Raw genomic sequence first — 26,286 nt, forward strand, 5'->3', positions numbered from 1 at the left:
CAATCCAGCCCCACTTCCACGCTCTGGCTGCAGTGTAATATACAAATCAGGGGACACAAGGTTCATTTTCAAGGAGCTTCTGAAAGCACCTCAAGGCCAAGTTTCATTTTTTAAAGATAAGTTTAGGCACCTAATTCCATTTAATTATACTCGGCAATAACATCTACTCTCCAAAACTCTTCACTTACAGTTGCAAAATTAATTATTTCCATAATTCAATCCAAGAGAAAACAACAGGCTGTTGACATTTCATACATTTCAAAAGAAAACAGGAGCCCATTTTTGTTATGGTGAAATATGTGTAGAAGTTGCAAAGAACACAAGCCATACATTTTTCACCATGTAATACAAGTTATTTCAACTCATGTAATAATTAAACTGCATATTCTGTATCATCAGAGTACTGCCAGCTACACCTCAAATGTATTTCTGGAGGTCTGGAAAACCACCTGACAGAGGTTACCATTGACTGAAATCTTCCAGCTGACCTACCCACATGAGTGTTCCACAACAGACTGGAACTAAAATCAACCAACTAAGTTGGAAGCAGTAACCTTTTCAATCAGCACAGCTGAATTTGGACAATGTGCACCCCCATGTAGACAAGGAGCATTACTGAAATACAGCCTTCCACTCAGACCAAAGAAGTATTCTTTCCTGTAGCTGAAGCCTGATTAGATGAGGGGAGCAGAGATCACTCTTCCCAAGCCATGACATCTCTCAGTCTGTGAAGCAATGTGATTCAACATGGTAATTCCTTTTACAACATAACTACAAGATTTTAATGCAATGTTGAACAGAACCTGCCAAATGATCAAGCTGGACAACTAATAAAACTGAAGACCAATGCATGAAGCTTTTAAGTACACGTTAGCTTATCTAATAAAATCCACTCTCCTTTTCATCAGAACTTGTATACAAGTAACTCTCTGTCCAGTAAGAACTAGCATACACTAAAAGCCTAGATTCCTGCCTACTTCTTTCTGATGCAATTCCTAACATTTAGCAACGTAACATAGAAATGACAAGGAAAAGGTAACGCTCACATTGGCCAGAAGCTACTTAGGAAAAAAGTATTTTTCCTAAAGGTAAGTAGTACCCACCTGTAAAGTCCTTCACTAACAACAAACTTTTGCAGTTTTTGGTTCTTTGACCTTAATTCTTAAGCCTGATGAGAATGCTACTCAAACAAACATCAGCATTTCTAAATACACTTTTCCTGTACTGAGCTAACTGTTAATACGACGATGTAAAAAAAAAAAAAATAAATAAATAAATAAATAAAAATTATAGGAGTATAGAACAGCTGATAAAATTTCATACCACATTTAACATGTTTAACTAAGAACACTTAGGAGGTTATTTCAACATTTCTGCAAATAACATAATGCAACAATATATCTACCCAAAACAGACCCAATTCATAATCCACTGAATGCTCAAGATCTCCAGGTACTGCAGTGCATTATGCATTTGCTCACAAAAAAAGTTGAGCCATCTGATCAATTTTTAAATAGCTAACTATGTATGCTACAAACAGAACAGACCCAGGTAAACTATAAAAACTTTTAAAGGAATCCAAATCAAAATGCACGTTCTGCAACTTTTAACAACAAAAAAAAAAAAAAAAAAAACATTATAAAAAAACCTATCAGTACTATACAGTAAAATATTTTATGCCTGCAGTTACTAAAACTACTGAAACCTGCTACTCAAAAATAATCAGCAATAAAAAACTTCTCATTCTTACCTGGAGAAGAGGAGTATGAACATGGGAGACTACATGAGGAAGCCTTCGCCATTCTCGAATAGCTAAACTGCTCGCCATCTCTACCAGACGCTCAATGAAGTTAAGCTGTTGCTCTTCTGGATGGCAGATTGCTAAGTACCCTCTATACATATTCACTTTCCATGCCATCTCTTTTGGACAACTCAACTCCACCTGGTAATGAAAAGGAAAAAGGTCTAGTAAAGATCATTCATACTGAAATGCAGACTTTTTTAAATTTTTTTTTTTAAGTTTTCTTAGGCAAACAGTTTTATTTTTTATTAAAATTAGCACATTTTCTAAAAATAGCAGACTAAAGTATCAAAATTTTTGTCATTAGAGGAGTTCCAGCTCTGTTAAAGTTATTGGCAAGGGCAGGCTAGCCAATAAATTGCAAACTCAACACAACAGAAGCACCCGCGTACAACCTGATGTGAGGGTATTATTACACTGACAACTGTAGTGTAGCTCAGAGACAGCTGAGCAAGCTGAAAGTGGTCAACAGGAGCATGAAGCTCACTGCAAACCAATTCACCCTGAATAAAGAAAAAAGATGCTTCTTGGCAGATAACACATACTAGCTCTGAAATGCTTCAAGAGCTCCAGAACAAGTAATGTCAACTTCTCACTTAAAAGGATCCTGTCCTTATATGTCAGCACATTATGTCAACATTGTATTTCCTAACTGCCTGCTCTAGGTCATTACTAAGTTTATGAGAATAAACAGTTAATAAATTTTTAAGTAATCTACAACTAACCTTCCCATTTAGGTCAATGTCCGAGTACAGGTGCAAAGTCAGGTCATAATGCTAAAATAATTTTAAAATAATTTTAGAACATTTTCTTAAAATCCTAGAACAGTAGATATATGGAAACTAAAAACGGAAAAGTACCTGAATTGTCTAGCAACTATATTCTGTGAGTATTTTACTGAAAACTTGCTGCTGCTGCAGGCCTTAAATCTAGAACTTCTTCACTTCTCTTTCTTCCACTTTACATCAAACCCTTTATGGTCTGATACAACACAGAAATCCCTCTGCATTATCTTCTTGTTGATATACTGTATCTTAACCATTACAATTGTTATTTCTGTTATCCTCAACTGACTTTTACGCCTGAGCCAGCAAAGAGAAACTGCCAGGTAGCAACCTTACACTTACACAGTGAGAATAATCTCTTTCTTTATTACATTATCTACTGGATCGTTAAACACAATGGCAATGTGAGCAAATGGAAAAGAGTCTCGGGTCCTATCAAAGGCCGCTTGCTGTTTTAATAGTTCAACTTTAATAGGTAGATTATTAAAAATGTTTCACAAAGATTTAAAAAACCTGATACATATTTGCCATCTTTTTTGACCTCTCTTGTGAATCAACCACGGAACCTGATAAAAAACAGCCACATTAAAGAATATCAATAAAATTGGAGTAGCAAGTATAGCAGCATAGAATCAATTATTCTTTCACATCCTAATATTTATGCAAACATGTCCTGACACTTTTACAAGAATCTGAGTAGAGCCACAAGAGCTCCATTTATGGTTTCAGCGGCATCTTCTCCTTATTCATTTAGTAAATGTCTTATTACTGAAAATATCTCATTTAATATAACTGCAGCTAAAGCATATCAGCAGTTACTTGTGGTTGTCACTTCTACTCAACTTGCACTTCTCCAAAACCAGAACCTATCAGACATGATCTATTTCATTTTCGTCAAACTCAAGGTTTGCAATATACTGAACAACACAGCTCTTATTTTAGGCTTTAAAGGTTTCTCAGGTAATATTATTTCTATAATTAGCCACTGAAGTTGCATACTGAAATGAAACACAAAATACCAATTGTTATATGAAAAAAGAAGCTAATAAAAATGTAAATATATCCTATAAGATTATTTTCGTAGCATATGCAGCTCCCTACTTACAGATTTGGCTTCACATGGGCTGATAAATGATAAAATCCATCTTTACAGACACCTATTTAACTTGAACTATCAGTACCACAAATACAGAAAAATTCCATTTCAAGTGTTGCAATGGTTGGACACCTTTAATTTAGGTTCCATCAAAAGACAACACTACCTTTAATTAATTAAACAACTTCTACTGTTTTCATAGTTTAGCCTTTAAAGCAAAACATACTGATTTCTTCCACCTATCTTCCCTTCTGGCAAAAGAAAGTGTTACAGAAGAATAAACATACTACATTTAAAAAAAACCTTAATAGGCTGATTTTGGAGACAGTGAGAGACACACAAAACTCAGTAGATTTGTCATGCGAGACTAAGTTGTCGCAATGAAGCATGCTGTTAGCATATTTTGTAAACAGGAACTTAATCCTGCAAGATATTGGAATTAAAGGATGCTCAGCATTTTTCATAATCACATTTTATCTTTTGCTAATATTATGAAACTAACAGCTGTCAATTTGACAAGTAGTACTATTAACTGGTAGGTATTGGTAAAAACTTAAACAGTACTGATGAAATGGTAACCCACAATTAAGTGAGGGACTAATTCTTCTTTATCTCTCTCTACAATATGAAAAAACACTACCTGAGGCTCTGCTTAGAGCTTTGTCAGTAAAATTGTATTTAAAAGTACAGTTCACCCCCTTATTTCAAACGCTGGCAACTTGAGCAGAGTAATTCCAGCAATGTCACACTATATAGCAACGGTGCAATGAAGATCAGCAAGCTCCCTTCTACTTGTGATTTAATGCAGTATTCTCACCTTTCAGATTTCAATTCTACATCTGGTCTATATTGCTACATTAACTAATCACAGATGAACAACTCTACCTACCATGAAAAGAGGGTATATTTCCCTAAAATTAAAATTAAAAAAAAAAAAAATTCAATTTTCTACAGAAGAATGATACCACATAGAAAGATTAAAAAAAAAAAAATTCCCAAAAAATCTACTGGTGACTCCAAAACAGAAGGTCTGTCATTTTCCCCAAGAAGCCCAAGATGGATGCACATCCTGACATTTTATAGCAACCCGAAGAACAATAACTACCAGCTTAATCACATGGGATGGTTCTTAAAACAGTTGGGAAGAAGATGCCTAAAAGAGGAGAAGGAGGAAGTTACCTAAATATGTCCAGCTTTTCGTATGTGGAAAATATATCAAAATTTGCTCTCAGATAAAAATACCTACCTACACATTTTCTGTTGCACATTTTCAGAAAATGGGGGACGTCATTTACAGCATGTTTCCCATGCCATTTAAATATTATTCTTAACAAAAAAAACATTTATGAACACTCAGAAAGAACAAAGATCTTCCAGATTTAAATCTTTCGAAGTGTTATTTTCTGTATGTAGTGTGCCCCCTGCCCTCAAACAGCCAAAACTTTACGAAGCATTCATTCATCAAACACATGGACGGCACAGAGTACACAGTCTCATGAGTGAAACCCAGGAAAGGACAAAGGGAAGGTTAAATGTTTTACAAGTGCAAGCTGTTCAGCAAAACGAATTACAAGCAGAACACAATAATGAACTCCAATAATGAATAAGGAAGGTCAATAGCAGGAAAGTACAAACAATACATACTATCTGTTACCAAATGAAGATGATAACCACCTCACTTGCCATACACAAGTTCCTTAATTTCTAACAAAAGATGTGAAGTATTGCACTGGTTTCTAAAACACTCAGGGCACACCTATGCTACTTCAGATGAAGAGTATGTCCCGTAAGGCTGTGGCATGTCAATTCTACGAGATACTAAATCTCTCCTAGACGAGGCAACCTGATCTACTTGTGCCCTGCCATGGATGGAGCATCAGACCAGATGACCTCCAGAACTCCTTTCCAACTCAAGCTATTTTATGGTTCTGTAAACTTAATATTAAACTATAAAAGTATAATCATCAATGCATTAAGCTTCTTAGGAAACCCTGGAACACCAGAAAATTACAAACTCAAATTTTCTGATTCCACAGAATATCAAATAAGGAATTTTCAGGAAACAACTCCTAATAGCAGTCCTATCTCAAAGCCTCAGCACTCTACTACATATATCTAGAAGTCTGTACAATCATTATGATATTTATTTCTAGCACAAAACTTACCACAAATTGTCATAATTTGACAGGAGATAAAAATATTTTTTAGTCTTATTTCTTTTTCTCAGTAAAGATTGCAGATTTAAACAGTGTCATTTCACAAAAGCCTACTCTTTCCTATAAGTGGTCTCAGTATTTTTACTTGCAAGCTTTCTAGTATAAATACAAAAAAATCGTTTGGGGAACACATTTGGAAGTCAATCATGTAAAAGCCAAGCATACCCTTGTGCTTATGCATTATGATTCTATTTATAGAAGTAACCTATCCCTCTCCGTAATCCTGGTGATCCTTGTTCAAATCCAATCCCCATCTCTCTCCCTGTCAACCAACTCAAACCCTGTCTCCAACACAGCCAGTCTCACTGATGCACCCTGCAACATTTAATTCAATGTCTCTCTCCTCTCCACTAGTTTTACCAAGTCCTTTACACTTTCTCAAAAGAAAACACTTTCTTCAACTTCTTGCTTCGGTCCATTTACTCAGTTATCCCTGCCACTCCTAGGCAAATTTGTATTACTCCAGCCTCCTTCATCCTCACCTCATACTCTTCTCATTGCTTCTCAATCTCAGGCTCATTGCCTGAGGTTCATTACCTGGTGTTCTTGTCCCTCATCTCTCGTTAGATCTCCACTTTCCAGTCTTGACCACACTGGCTCCAACTTCTGGTGCGCCCAAGATATTTTAGAATTATATGTAATGGATACATTGCAAAATCAAACAAGCTTTATTTCAAATGAAACTAAAGTAGACTCAAAGTGAGAATAAAGTTAGAAATCTAGCAATTAATTTGCAGTAATAAAGTATTTGATTACTTAAAAAGAAAGCAAAAGAAGAGAAATACAGGAAGCTATCCCCAGACAGACAGTACAGAAAAACATTGCTACAACAAACCTTCTCTTATGCCTCTGCTAAGCAAGACTATAAAGTCAAACCAGCATGTGCCAAGTAATCCCAATACATTTCCCACCACATATAAACAACTTCAAATTTGTCACCATCTTCATTAAGACAATAACTACTGGTATAATGTGCAGTGTACACCAGCCTCACCAGCCCATCAACACTGAAACTGAGATTTCACGTGTTGCTTTTTCAGGGACATTTTAACAAGGATCCTGAAACAGCCTTACAAATATTCCTCAAATACACTAAGGTATTTAAAGCCAACCAAATTTAGCTGACAAGTCCCTGCCCTTAACTTTTTCATACATGTCCTAATTCCCCTTCATGTGCAGTGGAGATGAACAGAATAAATTGTGTTTAGAAGTTTTAAGTTTGGGCAGTAGAAGCTGAGAACAGTTAGGCTTTGCCTTTCAGGTGCTAAAACAAACCAAAACAGAGGTAATGGCCTTTTGCCCTTTTACACCTGAAAGATCAGTTACATTGCCCACAGAGAGGGAGATGATGATAGATGTGTTTTCACACTTTATTCCCTTTCTTTCACAAGAAGAACACTTGTTTCTGTAAAAGTATAAAATACAAAAAATGCCCATCCCCAATATTGCATTATTTTAAGTAATAACATATATTTGCAAGGGTCCCACATTTTAAGTTTCTCCACATATCCCTGCTGGCACATACTTCTGTGGCAAGCATTTGTTGGTTTTTAATGATTCATTACTACGAACCTTGTCTTTCATCTGCCCTGGCTAAATTTGTTACATAGTACAGCTTTATAAACAGGTAGAAAAGAAAACCAAGTTTTTCTGTTGAAATGACACACTTCAATCGCCAAAATACTCAGCTGTGTGCTGGGATATGAAAGAAAACTTCCAAAAAGTAGTTCACTATGTCTGCGAAATGAACTATAATGCTGACTTGTTAAAATGTAACCAGTAAAATGAAGAAAGAAACTAAATATTAGCATAAAAATCCCTCACTCACCTGCACAAGAGCCTCCTTCATAGCAGTCCAGTTTGAGACCCTCCATGCACATTCCAGTACCAGGTAAGGATTTATATGACCTTTTGACTGGCCGTATTCTGTCAAAGGTTCCCACTGGTTCAATTCTTTTGAACAACTAAGAAAATCAAAAGCATTGTCAATTTGGTTACCAAAAAAATTAAGCTTCAATAAAAGTGTCTATAAATGTTGTGTATCAGAATGTTATCTGCATATTTGTTCACCTATGAACAGCTTTGCAAGCACTGCAAAAGTTTTATCCATATGGGAAGATTTTATTTTTTTAATTTATTATCAGTTATAACGCAGAAATCTGTGAACAGGGAAGAGCTGCATTTTGTGCCTCCCAGAACAACCATTTTAAATAGGAAAAACAAATTTTAGATCCAGTCTGTTTCTACCAATAGCAAATTACATTTTTACAGCACTTCAGGTATATTACTTCTGAAGGTCTGTTAAGGGAATAAAAAATAGCTTTTTTTATTCCCCTAAATTCCCCCTGTATCTGAGCTAAGTCTTGAGCTACATTTATTCCCATAAATAATGCTTTAAACCAGCAGGGTATTTTACTTCTATTGCAGGGTAAAAATACTTGTTCTACATCAGCTTTAAAGTCTTACCGAATCCAATGGTCTTCCCAGAGCTGATACTCAGGAAAGATAGAAGGGGAAGCATTGTTCCGTTCATGCTCTTTTTTGGCCTTTTCCATTGCTTTTTCATAAGTTTCTTGTGCCTAAAACAAATTCAAACCCTTTTATTACTCCATCTGCTATATATACAAATTAATTCAACATTCTTTTATTTTAAAAAAAAAGTGTTAAGAACACTTTCATAAATTCTAAGGTTTCTTTTAAAAAAAAAAAAAAAGTGAAGTGTGTGAACTCATTCCTGAATATATTCTTTATTTGGCAGCTCTACAAATGTCATGAAAAACTGATGAATGTGCTCAAAAAATCTCACTTTATATAGGTATTACATGGCTTTAAACTACCACTTCAACCAGTACAGAAGCTGTGGCACTTTCTATTTTAGAAGACAGAAGTTGTTTATTAATATTGAGAATATTTTCTACTGACCAGAACATTCATCCTGACAGTAGAACTACTCAAATTGTTTCTAATATCAAGAGTGTACCTGTTCAAAAAAGCCATGTTGTTCATAGGCAATAGCTGTTGCCGTCTCTGGGAATTTACAGCGTTTCTGCCATAGTCCAGCCCACATATCCTCTTCTTGTAACAGAGAGTAGAGCTCAGCAAGGGAATCCAGTATTTCCTAGAATGTTAAGCACACATATTTCTCCACAGTCAAGCTGTCCTTATAAAGCAAAGTAGATAGCAAAACTACATGTTCTACACTGAGGCAAACTGAGAAAGATTTGGAAATAGAAAAGTGTTTATATAAACTCTTTTTAAAACTCTAGAAGGCAAGCAATTAGTAACAACCAAGTACTGATAACACCACTGCATTACACGACCAAAAAAACCCTACTGCTTTTACTCTGATTCATGCTTGTCTTCCTTAACATATCAGATCAAATCATAGAAAACAAAATTGTTTAACAAGCCAACAACTTGGTATTTAATTTAAAAAGAATCTGTAATATTTATCTTTCTCAGCTGACCACAACCCTGACTAGGTAGATCATAACTACCTGACAGAATACTAAACACAACAGCACCTGTTTACAAGGAACACAATTCTGTTTAGCTAATAATACTTTAAGGTCTTATAACAACAGACTTGACTAGACAAAGCATAACCCCTTTGAGGGAGACAGAGACAATAGAGAATTCTACTCAGGATTTAAAACTAAGGGCAGAAATGGTTTCCAGTTCTACAGTGCTGCAGAGAGTTAGTGTCAAAAAATGGAAAAGAGGGATCAAGAGAGAAAATATGAAAATATTAATGACAGATGAAAGAAAAGCATGAGAAGTAGGTAAGACACGAAGTAGTCAGTGTTGCAAGCATCTGTATTCACAAACATACAAGGACAGGAATTCCTTCACTGAATTTAAAAACAAACAAACAAATTAAAAAAAAAAAAAATCAACACTACTTTAACAAGCTTCTAAATACAAAGTTCCCTTTGTACTTGGCACTGCTGAGACCGCACCTCGCATACTGTAGTGAGGGGCCCAAAACCGAACACAAGACAGACATTGCAGTGCTGGAGCGTGTCCAGAGAAGGGCAAGGAAGCTGGTGAAGCGCCTCAAGCACAAATCCTGTGAGAAGCAGCTGAGGGAACTGGGGTTGTTTAGTGTGGAGAAAAGGAGGCTGAGGGGAGACCTTACCACGCTCTACAACAACCTTTCAGGAGGTTGTAGCAAGGTGGGGATCGGTCTCTTCTACCAAGTAACAAGTCATATGACAAGAGGAAACAGCCTCAAGTTGCACCAGGGGAGGTTTAGATTGGATATTGGGAAAAATTTCTTCACTGAAAGAGTTGTCAAGCTTTGGAAGAGGCTGCCCAGAGAAGCAGTTGAGTCATCACCCCTGGAAGTATTTAAAAGTCACGTAGATATGGTCTGTAGGGACGTGGTTTAGTGGTGAACTTGGCAGTGTCAGGTTTATGGTTGGAATTCATGATCTTAAATGTCTTTTCCAACCTAAATGATTCTATGATACTATTAAACTACATTTGTCACTGTGCTTTTCTCTTCGCATTTCATAAGGTATTTCAATTAATATAACACTACCTGTTGAGGAGGAGTTATGCTTTCCTGCTCATAAAACTCTGTTGTCTGTTTAGGCTTAATTTGTAGACTCAATCCTTTTTCAAAGGCTTGATGTTCCAGCATTAGTGTAGAACGAAACCAGAGATTGTGAGTTTTACCCAGGTATTTCAGGACACAAGGTCTGATAGGGATCGGAGGAACACACTGTGACATTGCTTCCACAAAGCAATTCAGTGCACTCGGCTGGCAATCCCGCTGCACTTGATGGCTACCACTGCACAAGAAAGGGCTTATTTCACCTGCTAGAGCCTAGAAGAAAAAACATAAGAATAGTTATCTGTTCATTAGGATTCTTCAATTACAGAATTTAGATTAAAAATCTTATTAATAAATTGAAGGGCCCTATTTCTTTTATGAGATGTACTGATAAAGGTATACGGCATTCACAAGTCACAAAGAATGGCAAACTTTTCAAAGCAAGTGAACAAGTCATTTGTCACACAAATACGTTTTCCTGAAACACCAGTCATTTACAAACAGGAATTTGTAAGTGAGGAGGGAGAGATTCTCACATGTTGTTGTCTGTCAGACAAGATTTTCCAAAGTCGTGAAAAAAGCTGTATCCAAGTCTTCTCTGCTAATGGTGTAGAAATATGACATAACTGAACAAAGGCACTCAGCAATGCTCCAGTCTAGAAACAAAACAGATTTATATATGTCAGAAAAATACAATTAATACTATGGTAAAACAGTCCAGTTATACAGTTGTTTTAAGTAGTAATGCAAATGCTTTTTCCAACCAGCATATCAAAAATATATTTCCTTTAGCAATACAGACTAGTGTAACAAGTACTGAATCCTCTTTTCATGTTAATAAAGACTCTGATTGATTACTGTCATCATTTAAGAAAAAAAAAAAAAAAAGGAAAAATGAAAGAAGTTGATGACTTTGTTAACAGGAATGATCAAGTTAATTGGATAGAGCTGCTACTACTGTGAGAATTATCTCAACATAGCTTTCAGCTAAAATTATTTTCTTAGAAATTATTTAAACGTAAGATGTTGATGCTTTTTTTGATCCTATACCCTGTCTTTGCCATCACTATTTTCTTAACTGAACAGTTAAAATACGCTTACAGGTGGAAAAGGATGAAATTTAACTTTGTAGTAAAGGGATACAGCAACAACTAGTGATTAAGTGAAAGCTTAAGAATTTTTTACACTATGCAAATAAGAAATTATATCTAATCGTAAGAGATGTCTAGATAAAAAAGCATCAGCTAAAAAATCAGAAGTGTGAGATGAAAAAAACAAGAGAAAAAAAAGAGTCTCAGGTCAGTTTGAAGATTTCAGTTTTCAAGTGATTTGTCAGGAAACCAATGACCTGTACCAACCTTCACTTCTCGAAGAGAGTCAAGAAATTTGTCATGCCGGTTGGTCAACATGTGCAGCTGATTGCCAATGTCCTTCTCAGAAAGTTCCTTAGTTTTAGGTGTACTGGTCTGATCTCCTGGAGCCAATTCAATGTCTATTTCAACATCCTATACAGAAGCAAACAACTCAAAACATGCAGATATTGTCTAAGTAGTTTTGCTTTTTTTTTCCATACAAATACAAAATACCCTTCCAATCAACTTATTTCAGGTCTCACTATTTCTGCAAGTTCTTCAAGTTCAGATATATAACTGATTAAGTGCTATAGTAAAGAAAAAGCTAAATGAATGAATGCAAGTTCTGAAAACCCAGGCATGGTTAAAATAGGTGTATTAAACACAAGATATAGAGAACAATCTGCACACATCATCTTCAAGACATATTCTCCAAACTTATTTGATGAGAAACTAGGAAGAGCTATATCCCATCAGAAAGGGTTCTTTTTCTACAGAATTTTCTGTAAGTTACCTCTTCTTTGGATTCACTGTTTTCCCTTTCACGAGGCTCTTGCTTGACGTGGGTTACCATAGCAAATGCTGCTCTATCATGACTGTCAGCCAGGTTGATAACATTGGTGATAGAGGGCAGCATAGCACCCTGACAGCTCGTCCCAATTGTAGTATTTCTCTCACACACTGCCAACAGGAGCTAAGACATGGAAAAGCAAGGAGAGTTTTAAAATATACATTTTACTGTAGTATTTCAAGGAGAACATCATTATGGTTTAATATTTATCAATAAGATAAAAGTTGCAATAATAAGTTTAAGGCCTATTTATCACCTTTATTCAATACACTAAGACATTTTCACCTTAACCTGATTGTATTTTGTTAGCTTTTCGAAGTTCATGACTGTACCTGCATGATTGTTTTTCAGGCCTCTCCTGAAAATGTTGAAGAAATAGGAATTTTCTATGCCTAAACTCTGTATTTTGTACCTTCTAAGACATGTATTTAGTGCCCTCATCAGCTAATGTATACAGACTTTCACAGCTACAATGAAAGTCCTCCCAAAAAGGACGTGGGGGGAAAAAAAAAAAAAAAAAAAACAAACAACAATGCTGTTTTTTATCTCTCTGGAAGGAATTCTGATACTTTTAACAGTACAAAGTTAACATCACAGTCTCTTTAAACTCATGTTTTAATATGTAAATTGCTTAAAAAAAAAAAAAAAAAAAAAAGAGGTTTGGTCCCATCTTGTTTAAATAACCCAACCAAAAATGCAATTTCATTTCAATGTAATCCCACCTATCAGCTGTCATACCACCAGAGCAGACACTCTAGCCTTAACAGTTTTCTTGAAATTATCTACTATAACAATTCTTTTTTTTTTAATAATCACCATTATTTATAAGAGATGGGTTTTCTTAAGAAGTATTAACCTGGTCATTAAGCTTTTCACAGAGAAGAAAGATTTTAAACGTGGACATTAAGCATCAGCATCAGCATTTCATGGTTTAGACAACGTATTTATTTTCAAGCACCACAGGAAGTATCTGAGGCAGCAGACTTGATATTTTTAGCTTTCATACAGATAATACACACAAGACATAAATTGCATAATGCTTTTACACCCAGTCAAGAAAAATGAGGAATAAAACCTATTTCTCAAAACATAATTGTATTTCTGATACAAATAATTTCCCTACCTCAATGCACTGTTTTATCCAAAAGTGATTTCCCATTGCTTCCCAGTTTTGAGAACAGGTCACATAAAGTAGGCGCTCATAAACACGACGTTTCATAGAATTGTCAAAGACCTCAAAAAATTTGGCTCGTATGAGTGGCTGGGCACAACGCAAACCCGAAAGAAATGCTGGCTCAAGCTTAGCAGTAAGTTCGCTGCCAGAAAGATTTTCATCCCTAAAATGAATAAAGATGAAATGACAGAAACATTAGAAAGAGAAGCCTTCTATGTTTTGTATATAAAATACTCAAGATCAAAAAATGTGATATTCTGTGGAAGCCCACGTGATATGGCATGCATCCAGTTGCAGCGTTTTGAAAGAAACAGCAAAGAAAATATTGCTGCTTGTTAGAAAACTGCCCCAGAACTATCACAGAAACTCTTTCAGGATAAATCTTATCATAATTGTGAAACATTTTCAGCCACATCTGTATTGTCTTTGAAAGACCAAATGAAATTCATTGATAAAAAATTCTGACCACCATGTCTACACCAGGGCTTTGCACAGTTAACCAGTAAAGAGAACAACAGCAAACACTCACTCAAAATAATGTGAATCATCAGCACAATACTAAATACTTGGCATTGGTTGATAAGGTATTTTAATTATTTCATCATGTTAAAAAACCTGCCAGTTTAGCTAGCAAAGTAACTCTCCTGAAAGTGTAATTAAAAATAAACTTGCAAAAAAAAAAAACCTTTATACCATATGGATGTGAAAAGCAGAGAGACTTCAGATGTCACCATAGTGTTCAGAATACAATCAACTCTGAGGATGCTCAGGTATCTTGGGAAAAGATGACGTTTGGGGCAGTGGAGATATTTTAGTGGAGCCAAAAAAAAACACTTTCTAAGGAACTTCTATTTTCAAATTGTCTGCCATAAATACATATAGTGGCCCCAGTGAAATTGATTTTTGAATTTTAGAAAAAAAAAAAAATCTTTTAATTCAGACCTAAAAAGATTGATGGCATGCTATAAAGGTCATATATGGTCCAAATTATTAACCAATATGCTGCAATAAATGATTAATTGCTGTAATTACCTATAGACATAGTTAACAAGGTCCAAGAACTGGGCATTTAATTCAAGGTCTTCTGGAAAACGCTTTTCAATGTAAGTCATCATTTTCACTAGTAAAATGGACTTCTCCCGGAGAGTAGGTGTCTGCGTTAAAAGAAGACATGAATAATTTTGTCAATTCATCTTAAAACGTGCAGAGAACTGGCACATTCAAAGTATACCTCAGTCATCCTTTATATCACTCCCTCACATCTAAAGTACAGAAAAATAGCTTGGTAGAAGGTCATCGTTCTTAAAAAGAAAAATAACTCAAGCATTTATCCTTCTAATATATGCTAGAGGATTTTAAAATCATGACTAAAAACAGGTTTAAGTTGTTCAGTGATTATAAAAAGCTGTAACATATTTTAAAAAGTGTAGGTCCTTTCATACAGTACTAGATTATCAAGTATTCAACTATAACAGAAAATATGGCAAACTGAGGCAGCCACAAAATGTTACAGGAATAACACTACTTAAACCAGCATTTCTCCTGCTAAAGAATCTCTCTATCCAAGTTAACGTGAAACATATTTTAAAACTTTTACTTTAAAACAAGTTCTCAGCAAAGCAGCATTTGAGAACAAACACCTAATGCATGCCTATCAAATACTAAGCATCTTTAACTCCAGTTACTTTCACAGTATTCCAAATCTCATCAAGGGCATCTAAACATACAGACATAACATATAAACATATATAAACATAACATGTAAAGTGATCCTTACAAACTTCACTGCCAAAACTGTCAAAAACTGATTAATTATAGCAGTGGCTTATAGTCATTTAGTATTTGAGAGCAATAATGATTTTATCTTCTCCATTTACCTGATTAGCTGCCATTGGGGAACTGTTTTTCACCCACTCTTCCACTATTTTTACCACTGCACGAAGAATTTTGGCATCAGTAGATTTTTCAATAAGAGATGTTAGAATAGCTTGTATAAAATTTTTCCTCATTTCCATGCTCATCACAGCCAGACGTGTTTTCACAAGATCCAAGCTTAGCATTACCAGTTCACTTGTACCTGCTATGGATGCCAAAAAAAAAAGGATTATAATTGTGTATACACCTGTGAAATGTCTAGTAAAAAAATGTTCAAGGTAAGCTACTGTAATTTTAAAAATAGCAACAATATCTGTTATCTGGGAATATATCCGTAGAAATAGTGTTTTTAGAATTACTACTTTCCATTCTTAAACAACTGAGGCTCCTTTCAAAAAAACCCAAATCCTTTCAAAAATCCTAAAGGCAAGCCTGTGTGGTTTAATTTCAGTAAATCTTTGGTAAAAGGTATTACAGAAGCCCAGTACTGAAAAAACGCAATTAAACTTGTGAGAGAAATATTATATGATGCAGCACACCTGTTCTGTTAATTTCCTGATTTGCTTATCTGTCAAGTTTAATAATTTTCCAATTGTTTCTCAGTGTTAATAAAATTTTCAAGGTTCATATTTATCCAATTAAAATATGGGCTGGGAATCTAACAGCAGCAATTCTTGCAAAGTATTTTCTTTAGTGGCTTACTCATTAATAAATTACAGTGCTCTTTACTAGCACTGAATTTTCTTCTACAGAAATACCTGATTTTTTTCAATGACTCATGACCTAATTTGATTACAGAATTGTACAGACTGAAAATGATGCTATTTTAAGATAAAAACAAAAGCATCAGCTCTAACGAGTTAATATTGAAACAATTGCTTTTGAAATTATCAAATAGGAAAAAGTGAAAAAAAAAAGAAAAAGAGTAAAAGCACAGACCTTTTGATGGAATTCAGAAGAATTCAGCCTTTCTTCCCTCAACAGTATAAACTTTTGAAGAATTTCAGTATTTCTATACATGCTGTAGCTCAAAAAATACTCAGTAACCATTCACTGAAATGTTTGGGTTAATAATGAAATTCATATATCAAGCAGGTAACAGGAACTCCAAGTGCATCTATATCCTTCAGTACTTCGGTAATATTTCTCACTAATGCTGAAGTATTTTTCAACATGTAATAATGCACACAAAACTCTACGATATCACTTGAATCCCTTTAGAATTAAGAGATTTTAATCCTTTACAACCACCATTAACATCCTTAGGCTATATATAACGGAATACCTGTATTTGCTTCTGCTGTCCCTGCTGTAGCCTGTGGGTTTAAGTGTTCCCTGACCATCTTCTGCAGAGATCTCATAAAAACTGAAATCAATCTGTCAATGTAGCTGGGATTGTTACTGCACGCAGACTTCAGAATCATTAAAGTACCTATAGATAAAAACAATACTTAAGGAAGTAAAGCTTTTATTGAGCATGACCTGAGTAAAATGTAGATTTTCAATGTGGATGTTCTCATTCTATGCAAGAACACAGGAAGACATTCCAGCTGTATTCTGTCCTGCCATGAAAGCAGCACAGGACTACCCAAGTTACAAACATGAGAAATCTGGCTAGCTTTGAAGAAAAATTTCAGTCTCAACTTCAGTCTTTAGTCTTAGACTACAAAGCTATTTCTGCATTAATCAAAATATTTGAAAGTTCTGCATATAGGAGTGTGATGGAGGGCAAGTGGGAGAAAGTGAGGACAGGAAGACAGGGACTGAGAGCAGACATTTCTCCAAGACCTTTCAGTAATAAAAAAGAAATCTAGTTAACCAGCCAAAATGAAACTACTCCTAATGTTGCACATTTGTTTTACTAGCAAGAAGTAGCAAAACTTTTACATTAATGGGCCTGGGTTTAGTAATTAAAAAATAAATAAATTTTAAAATTACCAAGTCTTGGGTTTCTAATATAGAAATTTTGTAAAGTTTCATAAATCAGTTACTGTGTATTGAAAAATACTGTTTTCATGTGAAAACTAAAATGTTAACTATTGAAGCAGCTAATTTCAGCACAGTTTATGAATGCTCTATGCCTACAAGATCACAGTCCATTCAAATTACACGTAGTTATTAACAATGGCTATCCTAATATAAGTTTATCTATATTCATGCAAACCAAACAGTTTTAGAAATCTCTATGCTTTAAAACGCTTAACTTTTTAAAAAAAGAACATACCGGTAAAACCATACCGTCTAAAAACCTACAGCTATCCCGTTCCTTACTGCAACTTCGTAATTCAGCAAAAGCCTACAATAATATTTATAGAAGTGTGCTTTGTTCATTGAACAGCTGCTTTAAAAGTTTTGATTTCTTTTTGTGCTCAGAAGCGCACATAATTTGGCACACAAAGTTCAGCCTCTTAAACAGAGAAGCAATAAGATATGCTCCACCTGACAAATTGTAGTGCTGCTTTTAAGTGAGCTCTGGACAAAATGTAAGAAACATCTTTCTCGGTTAGTTTGTTGTAAAGCACATCCTGACATCTGACAAATAGGCAATTCCCAAAGCAAAATTACAACTATCTACACAGATCACAGAGTAGAATAGGGATGGACATTTGCCATTTAAATCAGCAAGTTTTCCAAAATTGTGCAATTTCAGGTCTGTATTACCAACACAACCAGTTCTGGGCCAAACTGCATTATTCCAATATATCTTTGTCATTGTATTAGGTAGCTGAGTTCTCTACCAGTTAAGTAAGTGCAAAGAATAAGAAGAGAACATATCAGCTCTTCAGAATGGTATATGCTAAAAAATCAGATTTGCTTACTCAAGAAAAAATAGTATTTTTGTAATTTCTTACTTACTGAGAATTCAAGATCTATAAATACATAAATCTTCCCACACTATTTAAATCAGTTGATAAATGAGGCTTTAAAAACAACTGAAAAAGAAAGTAGAAGGCAATAACGTATAAGAATGTTTATACAGATTTCCTTGAAATATACTACTGTATCTCAGAGTACTACCTGCAGGATTTTGTTTTTTTCATGTAACAAGTTTCCTGTAACTTTTACTTTATATTTTGGTTAATTTGAATGCTGCCTATTTTCCTATGCACGTTGAATACAGAAGCCTTCCTTCTAGCACAGCTGCAGCTCCCCACTTCCAATAATTGCTCCCAAGTCAGGTACTGGGAAAAGACAGAATTTAATGAACTCCCCAGTCCATTTCTTCAAATATGACAGACATCCCAAGCTTGGCTCTCAAGTTAGCTCAAAATACTTCTCAGCTTCCTCTGCATGGTACCAGATTTCAATTTCTTTATGGAAGATAAAAGCTTGTGACAAAGATCATCCTCATTAACAGGCACTCTACATGTGTCTACCAGAGACGTGGGAACCTTACCAAAGAGCTGAGAAGGGTTAGCATTAGTAGCTTTTTCATAATTAGTAAGTCCTTCATAAATAACCTTTCCAACTGCAGCATAAAGGCACTCCAGCTCTTCATACTTTGAAGCTACACTTGAGGTACCTGCAAAGTTTAGAATTGTGTTTAGTTTTGGTAACATTAGCCACAGAACAGGCAAGGAACAGTTACACTGTGAACATATAGTCATCTATATCATCACTGCAACTTTATCTTGTTAATAAACCAAGGTAACACAAGCAGATCCCTCATTTATATAAACCTATTTGTTATACAACCAATATGTCTTCTATAATAATGTACCACTACTTCTAAATTACTCATTTTGATGAGAAGTCTTAGATTACTAATTTTTTTAAGAGATTATCTAAATTAGTTTATATTAAGGCACAGCATATTACCTATTGTCTATCTTCCTTCCTTGTTTAAGCAAAACAGCAAAGCTTAACAACTAAAAAATTGCACTTCTGAAGCTGAAAAATTATAATTGCAAAAATACATTAAATTTACAGCATGCATTTCTTGAAGCAAAGTTATGACAGCCACAGGTTATTAAGTTTTTATGTCAATGGGTAATGATGTATTCCACACAATTACTTATTTCAGCTTTTACTTTTTTAAACAGAGGTTGAAAGTGCAACCTAAAATGGACCATTAAATGTAGGAATCATAAAACAGAATATTAGCACATTCCAAAGAGTGTCTTCACCCCACCCTTAATCGCTTCAGTTATGCAGCAATAAAGGATAAAAGAAGGAAGAAAATACCACATACTTGGTTCTGTAGGGAAAATGCCCATCAAGCGAGAAAGCAAACTGTGGACTGCTCTCAAAACCTTTGTGTTTCCACAAGTCATACAAGCTGCTACACCTCGTTGCAGGGGTTTGAAGCTGCTAAGGATAGCCGGAGGCTGTAGTACAGTTAACAGGAAACTTAAGACCTCTAAGCCAGTGCAAATGTTGGCAAAGTTGGCCTGATTGGGTTGTTCCTAAAGAGAACACATATAAAAAGGGAGTGAGTGGGGGAAATCACACAAGTGTTACACAGATTAGTAAATCCAGATCAAATCTGTTGAAAACCTGTAATAAAGTTCAGGTTTCTACACTAGAGATGTTTCATGTCAATCTTTTGGGCAAGTCATGCAACACAAAACTGTGAAATACAATGCATTATAAAATCTTTAACCATAAAAATGTTACTTAAGCATTTACAGGTCCTTCTGGTGTTTTTTGTGATCCTCAGTTTTGAAATTTGCCTGCAACCTTGCTGTTTAGAAATGCTTTCAAAAGGGGATTATGTTTTATCTCTTTGTCAACATCTTTCAGAGATAGGCCTTCAGTGAAGAGCTAAATTAGCATATTCTATGATAAATTATAGCTTAAAGGTTAGAAAAGGGGATATTTGGAACTAAAGGAAAAAAAAAATATTCTTGGACATATCTTTGTAAACCTACAAAACTATCATTAGGATAGTAAATTAGCCTGTCTACTGCAGAAGCCTTATTCTTTTTTCTGAACCTCTTGCATAACTCATGCCACATAGAAAAAAATTCAGATATAAAATTCCTATTCCATACATTAAGTGAACATCAACAACATTCACCTTGCCCAGGTCTAAGGGGCAGTATGGTGTGTTTGTTTTGAGGTGAGGGGAAGGAGAAGCAGTGCATGCTAGCTTTTGATTTGGCTCAGTCTTAAATGCAGTGAAGGCTTTGTCCAACTTCCTCAAATTCATGAAAGATGATAAACTGGAAGCTTTGTCTGAAAAGATGGAGGAAGAAGATTGCAGTTCACGTTCTAGAAGTATATAAACTCTCTAAATTTCACTCTCCAGTGTTATTTTTACAAATCCAACATCTTGCTCTCTGTTCCAGAAAGGGAGGGCAATGCTGGTCTGTACATAACATGCAGCTCTTCAGCAATCAGCATGTAGATACTCACAACTTCCTCTGTCTTCAGTGCAGAGGAATCACTCAAAGTCATGACTTTCCCGAAGTCATACTGCTGTTACTGCACAGCCTCCATCACCTGGCATTTAAACAGCTTTGCAACTGTTTAAGTGAGGAAGTGGTCACAATTGACTGCAGTTCTTCCTGTTGCAGGCTATCAAATGCCATCAACAGGAAAAAAACCATGAATTTTAATGGCAATTTTCACTCAGGTTGCATATTACTTGGGAAAAGATGCGTAAAGCAACAAATACGAGCTCTCTGGAACACTACCAACACTTGTAAACCCAAAACAAATGGAGCCACATCAAAACCCCTTCCAACAGAAGGAAAAAGGATGAAAGTAGAAACTTGCCCTTTCAAGGACTATCTCCATAAAGACAACAATAGTATGAAAGTATAGCACATGTAGATCAACATTTGGAAAAAATGGGCCACAGTGAATTTTCATGTAATTTTAGACATCTTAAAGTTTCCAAATGTAGGATATATTACTCCTTTATTCAAAGGAATAGAAAAGTGACATCAAGAGAGCTCCTGAAAGTTTAACACAGTAAGAGTTGCTAGTATTACATAGCATGATACAAATAGACTAGGTGTAGAAAAACTTATATAGCAAAAAGCACACAAACAGCATACAAATGATAAACGAAATATGTTGTATCACCAAATACTGGAAGTTAGCCTTTCAGTGAACTTCATATTATCATAATCTAGTCAGAAAACTAGAAAATAATAAAATCAATCTCAATTTGTAAAACTTCCTACTAACAAAAAAACCCACAACCAACCAGTAGGCCATCCAAACAAGCAAACTACAACCTATTTCAAAATCAAAGTAATATAGGAAGTTACTCCACCTGCTCCTAATTCTGTGCTAGTATTTGGAAGTACCGCAGCTATACAAATTACAACCACTGATACAATTCTCACACTTAGCAGTTTATATATTTCACTACAAAGAATAAAAGATTAAGACTGTAAAAATCAGTATCCAGGTATTGCTAGTATTCAATCAACATATGTGCTAGTCAAGCCTAAAGACCTACAGGACTAGAATGTTACCTACCACAGTCATCAGCAGCTTATCAAACCACTGCAACTTCAGTTCTGATTTTGGCCACATGTCTGGTCGTAAAGCTGTTTTCAGAAGGTTGACACAGCGGCGAGACAGCAACTCCCCAGGAGATCCAGCAGTGTTTGAGTTGTCATTCACCTAGCAATTAATCAGAGTTAACAAAATGACACCCTTTTCTAACCAACTCATTAATTTATTATGCATTCCAAGCAAGCATATAATTTCTTATTTCTGAAATGGATGAGCTTAAGTAGTTTTATCAGTATAGTCACAGAGTATTTAACTGCATAAAAAGCTGCCAACTAGTAGTAAACATCAGAACTGCTGTCTACACTGCTACTTAATTACCTCAAATCACCCATCAATGGATTATTTTTGAAAAGTTTAATCCCATATTTTATTACCATAACTCTGAACATGCTCAAGATGGTTAATCTTTTCTGTTTGCAAGGTATCCATAAACGTACGTAGCTCTTTACTCAATTCATTGTTCTACTTCAAGAGCCTGTCTGTTCTGTGCAACAGACTGTGGTGTATAAAATCCCATGTTACTTACCAGCTGAGCCTGCTGCGGAAGCAGAAGCCATAAAATTTGTCAGCTTTGAGCTACACGCAGCTAATTTTCCCCACCCTAGAGAAGTTAATTCTTAACAAAATTTGGTGAAAAGCTTCCTTTCTACATGGCGCATGAAAAGAAGCAATTCCATGTAATTGATCTTGAAAATAGTTACAATCATTATACTTAGATATCTAATTGACATTGTCTTTCCCTATTAAACTCTCTAAATATTCTTCAGTGTTTAGGTAAAATATTCTTGCCATTAAACCTAGGCAATAGAAGAAGCATACTTTGAGCATCAGGCAAATATAAATAAATTAAGAAAAAACGCTTATGGGAACTTCTTGAAGTTTTTGCCTGGCTCCAGCCAAATTCTACTAGTTATGTTTCTTTCAATCATGTCACTCCTGATATAAGTGATCAACAGCACAGTAAAACTGAGAATCTTTCCATTTCAAGATTTGGATTGCAACCATTCACATTTAAAGTTTTAATTTAAAAGTGCACGCTCCCTGCATCAAGCTATAAATGTACAATGCCAACAATAAGAGGCTAAAGCATGCCTCTCATGAATAATATTCATCATTTGTGAAATGAAAAACATGCAGAAACTGGTTAACAAATTCAATTTCTTTCCCCCATAAAATAAAAAAATTTTACTTTTTGTACAATTTCACATTAAAGTTTCTAAACTTTTGGCAAAAGAAAGTATACAAACACTGGAATAATCCAAGCATAAAAGGACTCTTATGAAAAGAGGGGTTTATGGTTTTGGCTACTGACACTGCACTGATATTTGCATATCAGAATAAACACTCTACCTGGCAAGCAATTCTAATCAAGAAATTCACGACCGTATCTGTATGCTGCTTGTCAATCGGCTTGGAAAGAAGTGCATCAGCTCCTGGCAAGGACTGGCTACGTCCAAATACCTACATGTATACAAAACACAAAAACCCTAAGCAACACTGAAGAAGGATAACAACAAGCAAAACAGATTTAAAATATTTTCTAAAACTATAACCTTCAATACAGGGAGTTTCAAGTTATGTGGAAAAAACAATTACACTAAATTGCTTAGTCAGTGCAGGTTATAATTTCAGAGTCTCTGAAGAAAACCTAATTTTTTCCTTACAGCACTTATTGCTCCTGTAGCTGTTCTGAATCGTTTTACTTCTTGGCCAGAATCCACAGACAATCCTCTTTTAACAGCAGATGAAGCAGAACTTGCTCCTTCTCCACTTGCACTTGAATCCATATCTGCATCTGGCTGAAATATCAGCAATGTGAATGTTAAAAAAGTATTTAACTGTATAACAATTCAATCTTTACCAGTTTAGTTACTTCCTACCTGCTGGTCTTTAATTCTTTGCAATTCCCATTTAATAACTACTTCAGCAAGATCCACAGCTAATTTTCTTTGTTCTATCGTAACACTGGGAGTGAAGCCCAGTCTCTGCATGGCACTAACCATATGCTGAACCAAGTGATGTCTCACTGGATAATAAACCTGAAAAGATGGTTTCACAGTCATGTTAGCCATTAACCAATAAAATTCTACACAAAAATGAATAAAGCAAAACAGTAGAATAGTCTTCAATCCCAAAGTTTGCTAAATCTGCACCATGTTCAAATTCTGCAAAGTAACTAGTGCTTTGCAAATAAAATTTTGCCTACAATTTTAAGTAGTGTGAAGATGTTCTTTTGAAGATACATGACTTTTCACTAGGACCAATAATTCCAACTTTTTGCTGATCCTTTTAGAGAGCTACAACTCGCATTTGAACACACTCAGCTATTTTTTTGAAAAGCACTGAGGCATCAATTCTTGAAAAGTGACTTCAATGCATATTAGCTAGTTGTCACTTTGGATCATATTTTAATATGCATTTTCACAAATGCTCCTATATCGACATCCTGCAGCATTCCCCCATTTGTTTAATGTTTCCCAAAATACATTAGCTGAAGATAAAAGTTAACTAGGTAACCCCACAGAACTTATGAAGTTAAACAAACATGGATTACTGGAGGATGGAAAAGGGTATCATCATGCACTTTTTTAAACAATTTTTAAAAAAATGTTCACAGCTCTGTTAAAGAGCACTGCTAATGCACATGCAATGTATTAATCTTACAGACTTCCACCTAACATTTTGAGTTCTAACTTCAATGATGATAAAGTTTAGTAAGTGGTTTGCTATTGAATTTTAACAGTTGTTTTCAGTTTTAAATAAATATATTTGCAGACACCTGATGCCTTTTGAAGCTAAACCGTATAAATCAAATTACAGTATCTTCTAATCAAACTGCAGTTTATCTCCTTGATATCTGAGATACAGTGACAACCAGAATAACTGGTACAAATACCTTGAAATGTTGTACTATCAAGTGCAGTATGTGTACTAGCTGGGGAACCGTATGACCCTCTTCCACAATGATTTTTCGTGTCCAGTGAGTCAGCATCTGATGCCCATCCTCCATTCGAGCAGGCACAGCTGGAGTCAGAATAGCCATTGCCTGCCTGACAATAGCTCGAGCCTCCATCGCATGAGCTTTTAGAAGACTGTGAAAAACCTAAAGAGAAAAGTTTCTGATGAACATTAATATTACACATATTTATAAAAATAAAGCATTTATAAACAAAGAGAAACTACAACATACTTTTTCTAAACAACATTATTTTTTCCCAAAAGCCCATAACTTTGTAAATATATGATGATACTTCATCATCAGAAGCACAGAGCGTATACTTCTGTCTCCTTTACGTTCCCTTTTTCTTTTTCCCTCCCCACTGTCCACTTTGAGGTTTTGCTTTGGTCTCCACATTCTGTCTATACTGAAATGCCTGTCTCTTAAGTGAAGAAACATTACCAATTTTGTTAATTCAAACAAAAGGAGTTTTCTTTGTCCCATTTACCCTCTCTGTTTTCACTTCTCTTCAAACTTCTTTCTATACTCTCCTATCCCCAAATAAATTTGTTCTAATATTTGCCTTGGTGCTTCTGTATTTATTTTTTGCACATGAATTTAACTGTTACTCGTACACTAAGTATCCAAAATTACTGTGCACCCTCTATTTTGCATCTTAAAATAGAAGAAAGTGCACTACAAAACTTACCAACATCCCTTAAACATATGAATACAAGCCCATAGTCAATACCTGCAGTACTATCTTCTTATGTATGGCAAATTTTGCAATGATGTGTGCCAAAAGCAAATGTCCACTGTATTTGCATGCTGGGTCCACACACGCCTTGGACAGGAGGCAAGGCCAAGCAAACGTCATTAAGCGTCGTAGTTTGCTGTTACGGTTTTTGTTATTGTCATGAATGTGATGTGGAGCATGCTCAACCAGAAGTGTGGCGAACTGCAAGAGATATATCCTGAGAGAATCCAACATATCAGCCTGTTTTTCCGGATCAAGTACCTAGTCCCAGTGATGATCAAAGAGAAGAGAAAGGTGGGGGGGATTAAAAAAAAAAAAAAAAAAAAAAAAAGAAAAAATTATCTCTAAAAGCAAAGCCATAGTTTTTTGCGTTCTGAGTAGTTTTTAAGAAGACTAATACCTATAACAACTTCTTTGATTCAGTTTAATACCCACAAAACAACCTCCTGAGGTGAGCAGTATTAAATAATGAGCACATCTAGGAACTTTTGAAGTGCTAACCTATAAAAAAATAAATAAAAAAGAAAACAACCACTCTCACCTTCAACATCTGTTTTGTAACAGCTAACTGGTTTAATGAAATCCAAGTGAATTAAAAAGATACTGATGTTCAGTCATAGAAAGCTTTGCTTATGAAAAAGACTGGGTTTACAGACATGTAAGGCCCATTTCTAAAGACAGACACTCGA

At 35.2% G+C, this 26,286-nt stretch overlaps 1 protein-coding gene across 5 annotated transcripts in view; it reads right to left on the reverse strand.

Annotated features, from left to right (window-relative positions):
• The window catches only part of LOC104361077 (transformation/transcription domain associated protein), a 102,458-nt gene that overhangs the window by 33,207 nt on the left and 42,965 nt on the right, over positions 1-26,286 (reverse strand). For all 5 annotated transcript variants that reach the window (XM_042798357.1, XM_042798358.1, XM_042798359.1 and 2 more), the window contains 20 exons: positions 25,592-25,858; positions 24,799-25,005; positions 23,783-23,941; positions 23,567-23,701; positions 23,253-23,363; positions 21,864-22,010; positions 19,621-19,834; positions 18,826-18,951; positions 16,714-16,860; positions 15,431-15,633; positions 14,586-14,707; positions 13,503-13,716; positions 12,323-12,502; positions 11,815-11,961; positions 10,993-11,112; positions 10,442-10,729; positions 8,879-9,016; positions 8,365-8,477; positions 7,727-7,862; positions 1,751-1,942 (listed from right to left, as the gene is read on the reverse strand). In XM_042798357.1, the coding sequence (XP_042654291.1) occupies positions 1,751-1,942; positions 7,727-7,862; positions 8,365-8,477; positions 8,879-9,016; positions 10,442-10,729; positions 10,993-11,112; positions 11,815-11,961; positions 12,323-12,502; positions 13,503-13,716; positions 14,586-14,707; positions 15,431-15,633; positions 16,714-16,860; positions 18,826-18,951; positions 19,621-19,834; positions 21,864-22,010; positions 23,253-23,363; positions 23,567-23,701; positions 23,783-23,941; positions 24,799-25,005; positions 25,592-25,858 (3,366 nt within the window). The remainder of the gene's footprint in view (positions 1-1,750; positions 1,943-7,726; positions 7,863-8,364; positions 8,478-8,878; positions 9,017-10,441; positions 10,730-10,992; positions 11,113-11,814; positions 11,962-12,322; positions 12,503-13,502; positions 13,717-14,585; positions 14,708-15,430; positions 15,634-16,713; positions 16,861-18,825; positions 18,952-19,620; positions 19,835-21,863; positions 22,011-23,252; positions 23,364-23,566; positions 23,702-23,782; positions 23,942-24,798; positions 25,006-25,591; positions 25,859-26,286) is intronic.

Source organism: Tyto alba, unplaced genomic scaffold (genome assembly GCF_018691265.1).
Source record: "Tyto alba isolate M040663 unplaced genomic scaffold, T.alba_DEE_v4.0 Super-Scaffold_28, whole genome shotgun sequence".
Classification (NCBI taxonomy): Eukaryota; Metazoa; Chordata; class Aves; order Strigiformes; family Tytonidae; genus Tyto; species Tyto alba.